Source organism: Emys orbicularis, chromosome 10, assembly GCF_028017835.1.
Source record: "Emys orbicularis isolate rEmyOrb1 chromosome 10, rEmyOrb1.hap1, whole genome shotgun sequence".
In the NCBI taxonomy this organism is placed as follows: domain Eukaryota; kingdom Metazoa; phylum Chordata; order Testudines; family Emydidae; genus Emys; species Emys orbicularis.
Window position 1 is genome coordinate 6,995,710 of NC_088692.1, and position 18,496 is coordinate 7,014,205.

The 18,496-nt window shown below is 53.6% G+C and overlaps 1 protein-coding gene across 3 annotated transcripts in view; it reads right to left on the minus strand.

Annotated features, from left to right (window-relative positions):
• The window catches only part of LLGL1 (LLGL scribble cell polarity complex component 1), a 59,633-nt gene extending 41,495 nt beyond the window's left edge, over positions 1-18,138 (minus strand). For 2 of the 3 annotated variants that reach the window (XM_065411674.1, XM_065411673.1), the window contains exons 1-2: positions 18,058-18,138; positions 3,531-3,628 (exon numbers count right to left, since the gene is read on the minus strand). In XM_065411674.1, coding sequence (XP_065267746.1) covers positions 3,531-3,628; positions 18,058-18,138 — 179 coding nt within the window. Of the gene's footprint in view, positions 1-3,530; positions 3,629-15,945; positions 16,075-18,057 lie in introns of those variants that run through there. The other variant, XM_065411672.1, reaches the window with a different exon arrangement.
• Between the last annotated feature and the right edge of the window lie 358 nt (positions 18,139-18,496).

An 18,496-nucleotide genomic window follows, 5' to 3' on the forward strand; every position in this document is an offset into this window, starting at 1 on the left:
CCCGGAGAACAGGGCCTCAAAACCCCTGGGACAAATTGATTCCTGGCCTGCAGCCAGAAAGCCCTCTGAAGTCCCTCCACACAGCAAGCAACAAAGGACGCTCTCTGCCAGGCCTCGCAGAACTTGCCAGCTCCCCGCTCCTCCGAGGGGCTTTGGCTACGTGCAGCAGACTAGTCAAGGATGCCCTGGATACAATGGGTCAGCTCCCCGCCCCCCCGCCCACAACGGCTCAAGACAGACGCTCGATTCAGGGGCAGCCAGTTAGCCTCGGAGCTGGGAAAGGCCCTTCCCCAAAGGGTCCCTGTAAGACTGCATCCTGATTCCCTGAAAACGCCAGCCCAAGTCCGTAGGCTGCTGTCCAGGGCGTTCCGGTCCATTACTGGGGCTCCTCCTCTACATAGCGGCATCCCTGCGAGAGACGTGCTGGTAGACCGCATGCAGACACCCCATTTCTAAGGCTGTGGTTTGGGCCCATGTCTTGCCTCTAGAGAGGAGTCTTTCCTCTGCACTGGAGAAAAAAACCCAAAACAAAACAGCGTATTTGCTAAGACGTGTTGTCCGAGCCCTGCGTGATGCACAAGAATCGGGTGGGCCTCAGCATTTAACTGATTGCAGTTTAAGCTGGATGTACGTGTATTATTTTTTCAGAGAGAAATCCAGCGCCTAATTGGACACAGACTTGTGCGCTCCATGCATGGACACATTTATTATTTGTATCAACGTAGCACTTATGAGCCCGCCATGGGACAGCACCCCACTGTGCTAGGCCCTGTACAAACAGAACACAAAAACACACACCACAGTTCCTGCCCCCAAAGTCCTGCCAATCTATGTAGAACCCAGATCTCCAGCTCAGTACCTTATCCACCAGACCTTGCTGTCTAATAACTCTGGCCTATTTGTTCGGGGGAGAGGGCCCACTTGGCGGGCTAGTGGTCCCCATTTCAGGTTCGCCTTCCCCACCGATTGTTTGCAGAGGTGGAAGAACAAAAAGAAACACTGGGCAAGGAGCTTTAAACACCAAGTACCTGGCACCCCAGCTGGCCCAGTGTGTCCCCACCAGCCTTGCTCTCCCCAACCACCTCTGCAATTTGCCATCCTCAGCCTGCAATTTGTGCTCCTTAAATAACCCCCTGAGCTGAAGGTTTGTTGGAGGAGGAGGAGGAAGAAACACACACATCTGCTCCTTCTCCCCAGCGTGCATCACTGCTCAACCCCGACTTGCCATTGGCACGTATTCTTCATGGAGAGAGGAAATGAACAGCATCACGGCACCGCGAAGAGAGCTGGAGGGAAGCAGTGGGGAAGCCGCCAGCAGAGGAGGAGTGCGAGCGTGAACGCTCTCCCTATTGCAAGCCACCAGCAGGATCCGGGAACGTCAGTTTTTAGTGCCTGATCTGCCGTTTCCCCTGGGCACCGCTCCACGGCGAGTGATGACACCACGTCTACTTAGAGCGGAGGTGGACTCCATTCATAAATCAGATACCGTATTTTTGGAAGATTGAGCAAGTTCAGCTGTTTCCTTCCCCACCCCTTGGGAATGAGGAGTTTGGATTTATCCTACATATATATATATATATATATACACACACACACACACACACACACACACACACGCTGCTGCAGCGATCCATCTAGGCCCCGGATTCGGTTCTCCATGGAGAGATCCCTGATGCCCAGGGAAAGCTATAACCAGGTTATGCTAACGGGGCAGGCTTGTGCTTGAAGGGAGGGGCCGCAGAGAGGCGTTTGGTTTGCCACACTTGAAGGAAATCCAAGAGCTTCAATGAGGTTGCCCCTCTGGCTCACATGGGCACTGTTTTACCCTGTCCATTAAGGGCAGAAAGTAGCACCGTGGCAGGAAAGCCACTGCCACCGCGGTTGAAGGCAGGAGGAGAGCACAGGATGGCAAGGCTCGCTGGCATCAGACGCGAGGCTGCCGTTTGGTCACTGTCTCCACGTCTGCCCCTACCCACAAGCTGGTTTCTATGACCACTTTGCCAAGCCAAGGCCCAGACGCGGCCATTCAGCTATTCACCAGAGGGCCGGTTGCTAGGCACGGAGTAGGAAACATGCTAGAAGAGGAAAAAGCCATGCTCCTGCTGAGAGCTGGAGGATCAACTCTGAGTCACTGCTCTGCACAGATAGCTGAGCGCAGAGGCTGGAATCTTGGCAAGACCCATTCGCAGCAACACCCATGCAGGGAGAGGGCGGGCGCTCCCACCCGCCCACCCTATCTGGAGCACAAGCAGCCTTCCCCTCCCCCACCCCAGCCTCAAACTTGGCCCATGCAGCCGTGACTTCACTTCCCATCCCCAAGGCGTGGTGACTAACCCTTACGGAACACCACCCCTGGGAAGCAGGTAAACACCATCATCCCTGCTTAACAGATGGGGAAAACTAGAGGCACAAGCGAGGACCCATGAACAGAAGGGATCAGTGTCAGAACGAAGAGGTCCTGGGCTCCAGTTCTGTGCTCCAACCACTACCTCCAATGTGGGCACCTGGAGAGGTAGTAGGTTAAGATCTACATACACCCCCTCCAGACATACACCTTTCCCAGATGCTGGCTGTCCTCCCACCCACCCACCTCGAGCCACTCTGCTCCACCCCCGTCCCCTCCACTCTCACCTGCCAAAAAAGGTGGGAACAGAACGGCACCCTTGTTTTCCACGTTTTAGATGCGTATAAACAACCCACACCCACAAGAAGCCAGGTACTAGCAAACTCGCGTGCACAGCAAGAACACACCCATTCGCAGTGGGTTACAATGCTCACGACACAGCCTAGCCTTGCTTCCAAGAGCGCTATGCAGAGTCCTCCAAAGCTACAGGCTCGGCAGCCTTCAGCCCTGGGTGGGCACCGAAGTGAAGCAGTTAATCCAGGCCTTAAGCTTGGTTGCAATCATGGCTGTGAGATTTTGCAGAGACAAGTACCTCAACGTTCCAGGCTGTAAGCCTGAATTTTCACTCTCATCCGGACAATGCAGTCAGCCAGGGTCCGAGCCCCAGGACATCCGCTGGGAAGCTCACAATACTCGAGGCTATTTCGTGGGAGAAGAAACCCCACTTTCCCGACCCACACTACAGGCTCTCAGCCAGAAGTTCCAGTTTTCAAAACTGCAGATGAGCTACTGAATCGAGATCAGCTGCCATATTCATCCCGGAACCGCAGTGGGCTGAGCTGAAATACAGCCCTCGCGTAGAGTGGTCCCAACACCTTCCCGAGCCAGTAAGGAATGCTTCTGCCTAAGCCAAGACTGGATCACCCCCCGCAGGTCCCAGCTGTTTGGCCTGCAAGGTATCTTGAGACACTATACGAAATGCTTAGCTAGCACCTACCAAGGTGAACAGAGAAGACCAAGTCAGTGTCTACAGTTAGCCAAAGAGTTCGAATGAGACCAACCCAACACCGGAGCCATGTGCAGCGGCCACATCAGGCCCATTTGTAGCTACTGCGAGTTTGCCCCCCCAGCTGGCAGGAGGTGACCTTACCTTCCGCCCTTCTCCAGAGAGTCCCGGAAAGGATACACTTTCACAGCTCCCGATTTGGTGCCAACGGCCATAATTCGCAGCTTGGGGTCGTAGGCCAGAGAGCTCGGCTGGTTGGGGAACCCATGTTCCACGGTCTAGGAGGAAGACGAGAGAAACGAGACAGCGTCACATGCCACGGAATTCAGCGGTGCGAGGCTGACTCGCTTGTAGCCCCCAGAGATGGTTACACGGGGCCCATCCCAAAGCCTTCGGCCGGTGCTGCCTCCATAGGCTTGGACAGCGCACGCAAAAAAGAAGTTCAGTTGCATCCCTATTTACAGGGCCCAAGAAGATCTCACAATTGACATGCCACCCTTCCCTACAATGCTGGGGAGAAGGGGGAGGGACTCTTGCTCACTTGCTGCTCAGAGACTGACTCCCCCTTGAGCACCTGCCTGAAAGCCTTTTTCACGGGATGTGCCGGCGGTGCGAGGCAGTTCTGTTGCCCCATTGCCCAGGTGAGCTAAGCAAGGACCACACACACTATAACCTCATCTAACATTTCTAGCCCTTGGCCAAGCCTGAGCCTTGGCATTGTCTGAAAACGGGCAGACCTTGCCTTCCCTGCTCCTCAGAGAAGGACTTGTGACTCAGAGCTCAGCCAAGGATGAGGGCCCACTGGGCTTGGCACGGTCCAGAACGTGGGAAGCCGGGCCCTGTCCCAGACACAGACTGGCAGGAGCATTACAGGGAGACAGTAGGTCCAAGCTCCACACAGCTTGTAAACTGCAGCCAAATTTAAGAGCCACAGCTCAAGACACCTTGCAGCTACCAAGCCTGGAATAACCAGGTGAGTGGGGGCTGGCCAATCACTGTGCGTCCCACTGACTTCATCAAAGCCTTTCAAACAGCCTGCATGAGCCTTAACCGGGAGGGCAGCGCCGGATTTGCCGTGGCTCCGGCCCAAGCCTGGCCTTTGCAGCTAGGATTCCCAGCAGCAGCTATAAAAGCAGCCCTGGATAGACAGCACCACTCCTTAGACTGCTGGCGGTCTTCTATTACTGGCCACAGCTTCCTTTCAGGAAGGTTAATAAGAGTCGACGCAGCCCACGCAGTGCAGGGGCAGCCTCCCTTAGCGCTGCTCCCACCCCAGTGGCCTCCTGGAAGGCCACGTTTTAGGAGAAGTGGAAGGGAGGAAGAAGAGAAAAGATTAATCAGGCTTGGCTGGAAGAGCCGCCTGGAGCAACCGCTCCCTCCCACCTCCCCTGAGCAGTCCCAGCAGCGCTCCATCCAAGGACTGGGGTTTTGTTTTGTTTTTTTTCCAGGACCAACGTGCAAGTATCCGAATTCCAGCTATGTCTCAAGTGTCAGGGTCAATCTGAGCTCAGTACAGGAAGAGAATGAATCTTCACTCTCGCTCAGCAAACACTCCCCGCTTCCCCTTGGCGATCAGTGTGCAGCTCTGAACGCGACCACCCAGGGAATATATTCCTCACCCCTGCAGCCGAGCAGAAGTGGGCAGAGGGATATGGGCATTCTACTAGGTATCCGCAACCAGAGCTAGGGGACAGCCCAGCATAAAGGCTGGCTAGAGGGAGGACCCCTCTTAGCAACTGCATCTAGATTATTGGATGAACTTCAATCCACTTGCCAACTCAGAGAAACAGAGGCTGTTTTTGCATCGAAAGTGTTCATAATGGACAAGTTCTCCAGGAAGCGATGTCAGCAAGAGACCCTATTACAGGCTCAGCGTACAGACCGGTTAATTCCTCCTACCCAGAGTGAAGGAAGCTCATTCCAGCTCCGGCACCCCTTTCCCTAATGCTCACAGACAGGACCCATCTCCCAAGCAGGGGCATTGAATACTGGGCATTTCCAAGGCCCCTCACACAGAAGGCTCTCCCCAGTGCTTCACAACTGGCTCTGGGAATAAGGCCATGTCTATACGCACAGTGCCGCTGCTGCCAGCTGTGCCAAGCGGCAGAAGCTCTCCCGCCGATATGGCGCCATGCACACGAACGCTTATGTCGGTGAAACTTACATCGCTTGGGGGGGGGGGGGGCACAGTCACACCCCTGAGTGATACAAGTTTTGCTGACACAGGTTGTGGTGTAAACATAGCCATAGTGTCACCATATGGTCTGCAGGATCTTCCCAACTGCACCTTCCACACACAGACTCTTAACCCTTGCGTCCACTTAGCGGATCTTAACCTCCTGCTTCCTCGTGGCTGCTGTGGGCGACAGATGTTCCAAGTGCCCCTTTTAATGCCAAAGTAGTTTCTCCAACGGTACATAGCAGGGAGTTAGATGAGGACCCGACTACGGATGCTCTTGTACAAAGGAAAGGCCAGGAAAAAAAATGGTTTTTTGTAAACTTACAGTCCAAGGACAACTAAATGTTTAAATACACGATCAGATTGTAACAAGGCAGCTTGAGAGGTAGTGGGAGAAGTTTGCCAGAAGCCGGTCAGAGGATGGCTGGGCAAAAACCCTTGAGAAATCCGTCATCAGCCCCATCTGAAACATACAGCTTGTTCTGAAGCCAATGCACTGCAGACACCAACTGCAGCACCACCAAACAGGGGCCCCCTGAAATCGTGGCCCACACGGTTACTCTGCAAAGTAGCAACACAGAACAGACTCAGGATCTGGTCATGGTAAGTACGAATCATAAAAGCGCTGATTTGCTAGTGGCTGCTGGGCCTATTCTGGCATTTAGAGACCAACAGCTCTCTTTACGTGCGAGGGATTCTGAAACAGCACCACATAAGGTTAGTGGAAAGACTCAAATGCCATGGGAACAACGTAACGCTCTAGCTCGACGAAGACCAGGTTTGGGGACTGGGTCTATATGACAGCAGGGGCTTCACACCCTGGACAGAGGGACACCTTGTCACCTTGCACTTGAGGATGCACTGGACATGATACCACTACAATTCTCTTGGGAACGGGGCTGGGACCAGCACTAAAGTTTGCCACATTTTCAAGTGGAGAGTTCCAGTGAATAGCCGCCAGGCAAAGGCGATCCAGGGAGCAGGACATGGGTATCCTCTCTCCCTCCCTGAAAGATAGCAATCGGATAGCTTCGAAAGACTTGGGTGCCAATTATCAGAGGGGTAGCCGTGTTAGTCTGGATCTGTAAAAAGCAACAGAGAGTCCTGTGGCACCTTTAAGACTAACCGATGTATTGGAGCATAAGCTTTCGTGGGTGAATACCCACTTCGTCAGACGCATGGGTGCCAATGTTACTCCTCCTGCGGGGGACTCCATCACCAAGCCAGACAGCTCTAGGCTCCCTGCCGTCATGCCACCCTGGCCGGTCAGATTTCTTAAGCTAAGCAGGGCAGGGCCTGGTGACTGCATGGATGAGACCAAGGAAAACAGATTCTGCGACTGATAGCATTGGCTGTTAACGTGGTTGCTACTGCTCAGAGTCAGTACTGCACCCACTGGCCTAGGCTGAAGACAGTCCATGGGAGGAAGAAGGGGACAGGAGAGGAGTCACTGAGTATGAAGCAAGGGATTGGAATGCAGGCTCCTTGGAGCTAGAGGAGAGCCAGCCGCCCTGCCATTCAGCCCCAGGGCTCTTTACTAACCACACTCCCTCTGCACCTTCCAGCCAAGGGCCTCTAGTGCTTTGCAGCCATCAGTTTGCCCCCAGCCCCTCTGGGATGTAGGTCTCCATTCTGTAAGTGGGGATACACCAAAGAGAGGCTAAGTGACTTGCCAAAGGTCTCAAAGTGAGTAAGTGGCTGAGCCAGGAGAGTCTTTGCTTTAACTACTAGGCTGTTTTGCCAGCAGAGGAGCTCCAACACATGGGCTGGAGATAGCCAGCGTAGGACACCAACGAGCTACTCACAAGTAGCAAGTGACGTTTACAGTCTTCAACACCCGCTCTCACAGGGGAAGCGTCACCCACGGTCTAGGTTGGGAACAGCGCCCGAGGTCATAGGTCAGCATGAGCGCTAGGAATTCAACCCAGCTCTCCCAAGTCCCTTGAACAAGGAAATTCTTTGTTCCTGACAAGACACTGCACAGTCGTAAGGGGTGAATGGAGGGGAAACATTCACACATCTCCTACATCAAGGGCTACGGGATCCCCTGAGTCCACACAGGACAGAAAGGATTTGATATCACTGCTGAAATAAAACGGGTATGCAGTTCCCTCTGTAACTGGAGGCTTCACCTCTGACTCCCCGAGAGGGGAATGGCACACAGCGGTTAGGCCCCAGGAGACCCAGGTTCAATTCCTTGCTCTGCTACAGACTTCCTGTGCAACCTTGGGCAAGTCACTTAGTCTGTGCACCACCTATATAATGGTCATTAATATTTCCCTACCTGCAAGGACAGATGCACGAAAGACTGCAAGGCGCTCAGATATTATGGGACTGGGGATCATATAAGCCCCTAAGACACATCACTGCATAGAGCAGGGGTGGGAAAACTTTTTGGCTCAATGGCCACATCTGGGTATAGAAGTTGTATGGCGGGCCATGAATGCACACGAAATTGGGATTAGGGTGCGGGGGGAGGGCTCTGGCTAGGGGTGCAGGCTCTGGGGTGGGGCTAAGGGGTTTGGGGTGCAGGAGGGTACTCTGGACAGGGATTGAGGGGTTTGGAGGGTGGGAGGGGGATCAGGGCTGGGGCAGGGGGTTGGGGTGTGGGGGGGAGGCTCAGGGGTTCAGGCTCTAGGCAGTGCTTACCTCAAGCGGCTCCCAGAAATAGCAACATGTTCCCGCCTATGGCTCCTATGCGGAGGCGCGGCCAGGCAGCGCTGTGCGCTGTCCTGTCCGCAGGCACCGCCCCTGCAGCTCCCAGCGGCTGCAGTTCTCGGCCAATGGGAGCTGCAGGGGTGGTGCTTGGGGTGGGGGCAGCATGCAGAGCGGAGCCCCCTGGCTGCCCCTACGCGTAGGAGCCGGAACGGGGCCATGCCGCTGCTTCCGGGAGCTGCACAGAGTGGCCCCCGACCCTGCTCCCCAGAAGCGCCAGAGCAGGGCAAGCCCCAGATCCCGCTCCCAGCGGGAGCTCAAGGGCCAGATTAAAACAGCTGGTGGCCCGGATCCAGCCCACCCGCCGTAGTTTGCCCACACCTGCCATAGAGTATTCCCAGACAATCAACCTGCCAGGTCAGGAGACCACCTTTCCCTTTCAACCTAAAGCAGGACATACTGCAGATGCATATAGTACTTCCTTACGTTTCTCTTGAGCTACAACGAGCGGCAGATTAGTATCTTGGCCCCTACCACACACACATTGACATTAGCCATCTGCCATTTTATGTTTCCCCCAGCTCCCAAAAGCCAATGCTCCCACCTCTCAAACCGCCTCCCCCGGTTTTCCCACTGGGAGCTGAAGATTTGGTTTATTACAAGCCGTCAGCAGCAAACACTTTATTTTTATCTCACGCTCCAGCTGCTCAGAGCTCTTCCCTTGCACTGGTGTTCTCTTTTTGGATGGGTTTCCACACACCAATTAAGTGAGCTAGGTATTGCTGGTGCACGGCTGTTTAACAGCCATCCAGCTGCATTTCTCACCCTGGTTTAATTACTCGAATATCAGATCAATCACTGTCCTGGGATAACTAGGAATCCAGGAAGCAGTCAGTGTGTGGGGCCTGCTGCTTCATTTCCAGCTGCAGGATTCCTTACAGAAGCTAATTAATTAGCTCTTTCCCCATTTTCCTGCAATCACCAGATTCCTAGCCCGGCCTATTTGGAAGGGGAGTTCAGGTGCAGCTACTCAAATGGCTGCTCCCCCTCTCCAGCCAGAGGAACAATAATGATAGGGAGGGAACAGCAGCTGCATCTGGTATTGAATTCAGACATCAAGGCAGGAGACAGGGCTGCTAGATTAAATTCCTGGCCCTGCCACAGATCTGTACATGACCTGAGGAGGGCATGTGGACCTGAGTGGCGATGGTGTTTCCTCACCTGGGGGAGGCTAGAATGCTTTGAAGCTTTCCAACAGGAGGAACTATGAACATTCAAATTAATAAAGAATTTGTCGAGGCCAAGCACGCGGTTGGGATTGTCCCCGCCCGGCTGGCCAGGGATTCGTCATTTTCAGAGGGCCAGTGGGTCAGATTTTCCATGCTGTCAGCCAGCTTGCAAACAGTCCTCTCGTTCCGTTTTTCTCAACCTTTTTGATACCAGGGACTGGTTTGCTGCCTTCCTAAACTCTGTCAGGGAGATCTCAGGGACCAGCGCTTGTCCACGGACCTGTCCTTGAGAAACACTGCTCTAATTGGTCATCGAGCCACTAAGGGGAAGCAACATTGAACCAAGGGTACAATACTTTGTGCATCTTTCTAGGGAGCTTAGGAAGAACCACCCAGAGGGCTGAATATTCGAGCACTTTACACATCTGGAGAATACCGCAGCACCAGGACAATCCATGATGAGTCTGGAGGCAGCTTACCAAAGCTCATGGGCCCATCCTGCTCAAAGCAGATCCGGTTCGCACTGTACTTGTCACCACGACATCCAAGGAGAGCCTGATTATAACTACTCCAAATATCAATGGAGGCATCACGGCTGTCATTAGCATGGCCTCCCCCACTCCCCTTGTCTGGTTTCATACAAAGCCTTTCAGGGAAAGAACTATTTCCTCTTGTCTGGTTGCATTCCACAGTTTGCGTTCCTCTTCCTAGATCTGTTCTCGAATCGTTCTTTGTGGTCACTTTTACAGTCAACGACTGACAAAGTAGAATCTTGGCACAGAGCTACTGCCACCACCAGGCCCCACTTGGACAAGACGCAGTGCATTCTTCTGGTCAGGAGTTACCCATCTTCTTGAAAATGAGGCACTTCATTTCTAGCTGCGTTGGAGCTGGGTTATTTTGAGAAAGGACCTTCAGAAATCCATAACTGGCCTGAACAATCATATCTCTCCTTGGAAAAGAGACGGCTAAGGGGAGATATGATTGAGGTCTATAAAATCATGACTGGTATAGAGAAAGTAAATAAGAAAGTGTTGTTTACTACTTCTCGTAACACAAGAACTAGGGGGTCACCAAATGAAATTAATAGGCAGCAGGTTTAAAACAAATAAAAGGAAGTATTTCTTCACACAACACAGAGTCAACCTGTGGAACTCCTTGCCAGAGGATGTTGTGAAGGCCAAGACCATAACAGGGTTCAAAAATGAACTAGATAAATTCATGGAGGATAGGTCCATCAATGGCTATTAGCCAGGATGGGCAGGAATGGTGTCCCTAGCCTCTGTTTGCCAGAAGCTGTGAATGAGCGACAGGGGATGGATCACTTGATGATTACCTGCTCTGTTCATTCCCTCTGGGGCATCTGGCATTGGCCACTGTCGGAAGACAGGATACTGGGCTAGATGGACCCTTGGTCTGACCCAGTAGGGCCATTCTTATGTTCTTATAAAAACAAGAAGGAGTCTGGTGGCACCTTAAAGACTAACCGATTTATTTGGGCATAAGCTTTCGTGGGTAAAAACCTCACTTCTTCAGATGCATAGAGTGAAAGTTACAGATGCAGGCATTATATACTGACACATGGAGAGCAGGGAGTTACTTCGCAAGTGGAGAACCAGTGCTGACAGGGCCAATTCAATCAGGGTGGATGTAGTCCACTCCCAATAATAGATGAGGAGGTGTCAATTCCAGGAGAGGAAAAGCTGCTTCTGTAATGAGCCAGCCACTCCCAGTCCCTATTCAAGCCCAGATTAATGGTGTTAAATTTGCAAATGAATTTTAGTTCTGCTGTTTCTCTTTGAAGTCTGTTTCTGAAGTTTTTTTGTTCAATGATAGTGACTTTTAAATCTGTAATAGAATGACCAGGGAGATTGTGTTATGTTTTTTTAACACTCTTTCAGAACCAGAACGGAGAGGAAGAGACAAGGAGTTCTGATCCACAACAGATCCCTTTAAAGCACCTGTTTACAAGTGGCCATCACTCCATCCTCAAGACATTCCTTCTTCCAGAACCCACGCACCATTCTCTAGACTAGCGAGTGCCCCAGGATGAGAGGCCACCTCAGAGTCATGCCAACCCTTTTCATTCTGTTGCCATTGAATGGGAAAAAGGGCCCAGGAGCTAGTACCCCATAGTCAGCCCTCCTTTAGAGGAGCACCATTGCTGCTTGAGCCATCCAGAATATAGCTTCAAGAATATAGCAGAAAATAGCTATAGGGCTCAAGTCACTTGCTCCTCATCCCCGTGTGATGGAACAACACTGGGGAGTCAGATTACGTCATTCATGACCGTGAGTATGACCTGGGGCAACAAGAAGGACCAAAGCAGATCAATAGGTGTGATGGGAGGGAGATGAGCTCCTTCTCATCAATGACAAGCTAGAGGATCTACAAACTTCCCCCAGATATATTACACTGATAAGAACAGATATAACTTAGAGAATTTTTTCACTTCAAGGTCCCAGAAGCAAAGACAAGGTTTTCATCTCGAGGCCAAAATACTACACTTGACCAGAGCTCAACACTGAGAGACACCCAGTGCCACCAACCCCCTTCCCCAGGTTTCAGCATCTATAGATTCACCAGAGCTTTGGCTCAGTAAGTTACAGATTTCAGGGAGCTGTCAAGCACCCCGAGGGGACTGAGTAAGTCTTGTGTTTTGACAAGGCTAAAAGAGTTTAGCCACTGGGCCATGCAGAAACACAGCTTATTTGGGAAGAGCACTGGTCCTACCGCTGGAATCAGGATCTGTCACTGCCCGCGAGATGCTCTTCTCCCCACTGATCAGGGGCCCACCTCCCAACCTCCAGCTGATGTTGGAAGAGGCCTGTAGTCAGACAACTCTGCACTTCTCGGAGACAGTGAGTGAGAGGAAGAGGAGAGCCATAGACGTAGTGCATGAGAGTGCCAGCAAGGAGCCGTTGGCGCCAGTGGAACGGCTATCAGAGGTACCTGCCACTCCAGTGCCAGGTCTCGTGCATGGGCTGCCTGAGTTATGCAGTGAGTGACGGAGTCGGTGACCTCTAGGGATCAGATTCAGAGGCAGCGCATTTTACTTGTTAACTGACAAGTCTCCAGGGTGAAAGGTTAGCGCATTAATCCTGCTACAAGCCTCCACTATTACCCCTCCCCAACATCTTCCTTCTGCCACTAAATCCACAGAGAGCTTTCAAATTCCTCGTCAGAGCGACAGCTTAACGAGCTATTCCGTATGACCCAAGCCCATAGTACAACACATCCCCTCCCTCCCTGCCACGCCAGACGACATCCCCAAGAGCTGTATCTGGCACGCAGAGGCCGCCTTCTCGAACTCAAGCTCTGGGCCTGGTTACAGCAGATACAAATCAGATTTCAGGCAAGCTGGGGGGGGGGGGGGGGTGGAAGAGTCTTAATAGAAGTCAGGTGGACGATCCTACCCCGAAGTGCTCAGCGGAGCAGAAAGCAGTTCAGAGCCGCTCCTCAGCAAGTTCCTGCTGCAGCGCAGAGCCCCCAGCCACATGCAAATCCTGCATCCACAGAAAGCCCCTCAGAGCAATCTTGCTTTCCCCAGGCCTCCCAGCACTGGACAAAACTGCCTAGGGACTCAAAGCAAGAACTGCACCATGCTCCCCCACCCCCGCAGCTTGTAACAGCCTTGAACGTATCTGGTTTAACACAAAGATAAAAATCATACACCCAATCCTGCAAACGCCTCCTCGTGAGACTAGCCAGGCAGTAAGCGTTACGACCGGAATCGTCTGCAGGATCAGGTCCCGTGTCACCGATGACAGAGCCCTGCCTATAGCATGGGCAAGGCACATGGCCACACTCCACAGGGCCGCTGCGCTACAGTTGTTTGCTCCAACTGAGCCACTGGCATTTGCCTCAATTCCAAGTGCGAGTAAACCTCACGTAGCTCTTCCAGTGTAGGCCCGTTCCCGTCCTTGCCTACGCTGGCGCAGCTGCTCCAGGGGCAGAGTGGGAATTAGTCCCATCTGCAGCCTTACTGTGAATACAAAGGTTCTGTAAACACAAACTGATGTCAGGGCTGCGGGAGGGGACGATATAAGCTCACTGATTGTCCGAACGGTTTAGGATGGGTGCCCGAGCTCGGCCTCAGAGCCATCTGGATTCCTTTGCAGATGTCTGCAAGCATTGATCAGTCCAGGCCTTTCTCTCTAATGCTCTGGGCCCAGCCCCTAGAGGAACGATTGCCAACGCTGACAGCCCTTCTTCCCTTTTTAAGCCCAGAACTCGCAAGGAGCCTCAGGAAGGAGACAGCCTGAATGAGGGGCAGATCTGAAGGTTGTAACTCTCAGACAGGATTTCGCAGCCCTTAATCCAGTGAGATCCAGTTCAACACCCTAACCATGAAGTGACCCCCTAGGGTTTGTAGCTTAATCTGCTTGGAGAGGCGACTAACGGGGCTCCATGCACAGGTGAAGTAGACGTCTGTACCCTCAAAGACTGATCAAAGTTCAGGACATCACAGACCATCATGTGAGTAATTCAGAGCCCTTGCCTACGCTTCAGTTGGGATGGAGAGAACATCCTACCTCATGGGATCAGGCCCTGGACGAGAAGGCAGTTAGCACACCAAGAGACCAACTACACTGGCCACAGAGCTTCTTGAACACAGCTCTGCCCTGCATTTGACCCACAGCATTTCCTGGCTTCTGTAGCAGAGGCTACCCTTTAGGGAGGTCGCTGTGCAATTGGGACAGGTATCCAGGCCAGACTGGTTTTCAGCTGCAGCCAAAACGGTCCCCAGGTCTGCAGGGGCAGAGAGGCTGGGCTGACCCATTTCTGACATGGACAATGCAGCGTCTAAAGCAATCAGTTAGTATTCCATCCTTGATCACGATGATCTGGCAGAGACCCTGGCAGATCTAACCCAATCCCTTGCAAATACAAGAGCTACCACAGCCAGTGCACGAGAGATGGCCACTGTGCATCTGTTTATGAAATCTGAATCTATACCTTCTCCGTTAGCTTCCTGCTGGCATCGGAATTCTATAGCTAGCTCCAGGCATACAGACCATTAAGCCTGCCTATGCTAACAGGAATGGATAAAAACAATATTTGCTCACAACGGTCAGCATGAAGCGCCACAACAGGAGTCACTATCGGTTCAGACCACGCTCAGCTTCATGGTCACGCTCCCCATATTGAACATGGAGCACAATGGGCCTGCCAGTTATAACGCTGGCCACGCCCACCCCAAATCAACTAAGCTTGTCTCATTGATAGCCATGCTCCTGGCCATTTAGAGACATCCCCACATGCCGGAGCATCACGCAGAGTGGAGCTTTGCCTCTTTCCTGAGCTGCTGTTTACCGCCACTCCCTCCGGATCCTTCACTCAAGGCAGATGGAAAACCCAATTGCAAGTCAATGGGCGTCCAGCACTTCGCTCCTCTGGGGGCAGGCTAGTCATCGTAAAGCACAGCTGCTTGCTGAGGTGAAGGTAGCAAAGGAAACGGCTTCTGGCAGGCTGCAGAAGAGACCGGAAGGTTCCGAGCCTGGCACCCCACCAGTTGCCAGAGATATCCAGGCTATGTCCCAGAACCGAGCTGCGTGCCAATCCTATCAAATGTAGTTAGCTGCTAGGGGAGTGGTCCATTCTTTCTGCTCAGGAGATTAATGGAAGACTGTCTAATTCCCTAGCACAACTAGAGGAGGAGATTATGCGATCACAGTCACTGTACATTTCAAATGCAGACTTAAAAGCCTCCACACACAGCTCATTTTTCCTATTTGACATCAATGGGAAATCCACTGCAGATCAAAGGTAGCGCAAGACCCAGAATCCTTCAGGGCTTTGTCCCCAGCCCCACTGGGGAGACCCACATATTAAGGAGGGAGCTTTAGCAAAGACAGGAACAGCCAACAAATTGTCTACAGGACTCAAGTGCTAGTAACATTCCCAAGCCCAAAACACACAGCTGGCTGATTTGGAAGACATCTGCATCACTACACCCCTTTGAATCCTGGTCTCCAGTTAGATGAGGAGCCCCAGCCACGGCTGGCTTTAGAAATTTCGGGCTCCCCAAGCAGGCTGTTCTTGAGCCACCTCTCCAAAGCCACCTAAATTCACATACAGCCCTAGTGTGCTAAGCCAGCAGTACAGCCACACAGCCTGACATGGGAAGTGTGGGGCCACCAAGCATGGGGGGGGAGGGGGCTGGCCATTTAGGCACCTCATGGTTTGTGGGTCCCCAGAGCTTGCTTTTTCACATCCCATATTTTGTTAGGCAAGTTCCAGCTTCGCTTTGGGAACAGATTAACACCACGAGAGAAGGTGGGCAAAACCTCCACAACCCTACAGGACAAGCCCCAAGACAGGGGTGTTTTATCCCCATTTCAGACCCACTATGAGCTTTTCAAGGAAAAATCGTCACCACTAAGGTCCAGCTCTACCTCCCTTATGGGGCAACTGGGAGTCCTGTGAAACATACAGACAACACGCAAGAGCTCCGAGGCCCATGGGAGGTGGACAGAGCTCCAGACCGGGACTCAGGTCCTGGGTTCTATTCCCCAACTCAGCCACTGACCTGCTGCGGGCCAGTGGGCAAGTCATCACCTTTCCGCTGGCTTCCCCTTTCCACTCGCCCTGCAAGCTCTCTAGGGCCGGGACTGCACAGTGGGGCCCTGCTCTCTACTTCAGTATTACTGCAATCCATGAGACACCGAAGGACAAGCACTAGGGAACAGAGCAAGGCTGGGAAGAGACGGCCAGACAAAGTCATCGGGTCAGAACTGCCAGTTATAGCAGTATAGCAGCAGGCATTCTTCCTGCAAGTATCCCACAGCCTGTCAAGCCACGAGCACGGACGTTTGCACAAAGCAAGTAAGGATCCTACAGCAGGATCATGCCGCATTCGCTTCCAAGCTAAACAAGCGATAAGGTGGAACTGACCTCCCTTCATAGAATATCAGGGTTGGAAGGGACCTCAGGAGGTCATCTAGTCCAACCCCCTGCTCAAAGCAGGGCCAATCCCCAACTAAATCCCCAAATGGCCCCCTCAAGGATTGAACTCACAATGCTGGGTTTAGCAGGCCAATGCTCAAACCACTGAGCTATCCCTCCCCTTTAGTGTGCAAGTGGCAGGACTGAAAAAGCATCAACCTTTGATGCACTCATTCGGGATGGACTCCAACCGAGCGAGAAGATTTTATTTATCTTCATAAATATAACCCAGAGCACACAGCTGTGCCGAGGGGGTGCCGATCGGAAGTGGAGATGTGTGTAGCACAAGGGAGGGGATCCCTCCACTTCCCAGATCGGAGAGCTTGGGGAGCCCCTAAAGCGACCCAGTGAGAGATGCGAAAGCAAAAGTGCAGCCACATTTACAGCATTTCTACCGAGGCCGCTTCTGGCTGCCTCATAAAATGTGTTTGTGGCCAGGAGGCCAAGGACCGCGGAGTCCCGTTTGGCCGTAAAGGAAGGAACAGAATGTCAGTATTTTCAGGGAGAGAGCGCACGCATTTGTCCACGGAGCGCCGCCCCCCTCCTGGGATCCCTGGTCTTCTTCTGTATCACTCCCCCCACCAGTCACTTACCAGGTTAATGTAAAGATCCCAGCAGGCTTATTAAGCCTGCACAATAAAGAGACAAAAGTCCAGGATGAAAAGGGCTATAAATCAAAGGGACACAGCTCTGTCCCTTCAAAGGGGAAGGGAGCACACAGCTCAGAAGGGAATTCGGCATTTTAAAGCCCCCTTTGCGGAGTTTCACCGCCAAAAGCCAGGCCACTTATCCGCCTCTGCACCAGAATAAAACTCAGGTGCTGATCTACCTTTCAGCTCCATTTCCTCCCATACAAAAAAACCCTGAGCCTATTTCCAGACCACATCTGAGGACAGGAGTAAGTGAAAACTAACTGTTTCAAGCCGGAGCCCTACCCGCACCAGGCTGGCCTGTTTTCCTGTAAGTCTGCTCGCTGGAGATTGAGTATTCCTCGAGCGTCCAACATACACCTATTGTTTCGCTTGAGCGTGCAAGACACATGCAGAAGAGACTGACTCCTGCAAGGGGGATGGATGGATGGCCCGGGGAAGAGATGCACAACGGGGGGGGGGGGGGGGGGGCTCAGCTTTTGGAACACGACGTGGGATTTCCCTGCACCCGAAATTCAGCGGTGCACACAGGAAAAACAAGGCAAGTTGCGTCCCCTGCCCAGTCTCAAGCAGCCAAGCTCAGCCCCGCAACGCTGCAAGAAAAACGCTCTTGCAACAAACTCCAGCCCGGCCCCCCCCCGGCCTGCAGGAAAAGTGAAGCGAGAGAAGCTATGACAAACGCCCCGAGAGAGGAGCAAACGCAGCCAACAGCATCACAACAGAGCCCGGCTCAGCCCTTCCAGCCCGAGCCGGGGGAGAGGGCGCGGGAGCGCAGGGCAAGCGGCCACCAGCCCCGGCTTTGCAATGCGCTCGGATCCCAGCCAGCCCGACCCCTCTGCAGCCCCCCGAGCCCCGGCCCAACACCCCCCCCCGCGCCGCGGCAGCCCCCGAGCGCCCCCCAACAGCAGAGGATGGGGGGGCTGCTGGCTGAGGCTCTGCACGGGCTCCCTGCACCCCCACGCCCCGGACTGCAGCTCCGAGCACCCCAGGAACCGCTGGGGGGGGGGGGGATCTGCCCGCCGCCCGGACCCGCCGCGCCCACCCACCTTGTTGAAGGCGAAGAGATCCAGCTTGAGCTTCTCCCGCTGGGGGTCGTGCCCCTGCCTCCGGAACCGAAACTTCATCATCGTGCCGGGCTGGGCGCTCGCCGCCGGGCTCCCTGCAACGCCAGCCAGGCAGCGGGCTCGCCTGCCCCATGCACCCGGCCGGCCCCGCGCCGCCAGCCCGCAGCCTGGATGCTGCGGGGGGAGGGGAAGGGGCCGTTCAGGAGGCGGGGGGGGGTGAACGACGTCCGGCCGAGCCAATCAGCGACCGCGGGGGAAAGCGAACCAGACAATGGGGGAGAGAAGAAGGCCAGCGTTCCGCGGCTCCCGAGTCCGGCCTCTGCTGGGAGCATGCGCCGGGGCGCGGGGGTGCCTGGGAGATGTAGTTTTTCCCCTCCCCCCCTGTTCTGCCAAGTCTTTGGCGTCCCACCAGGGGGGCCCG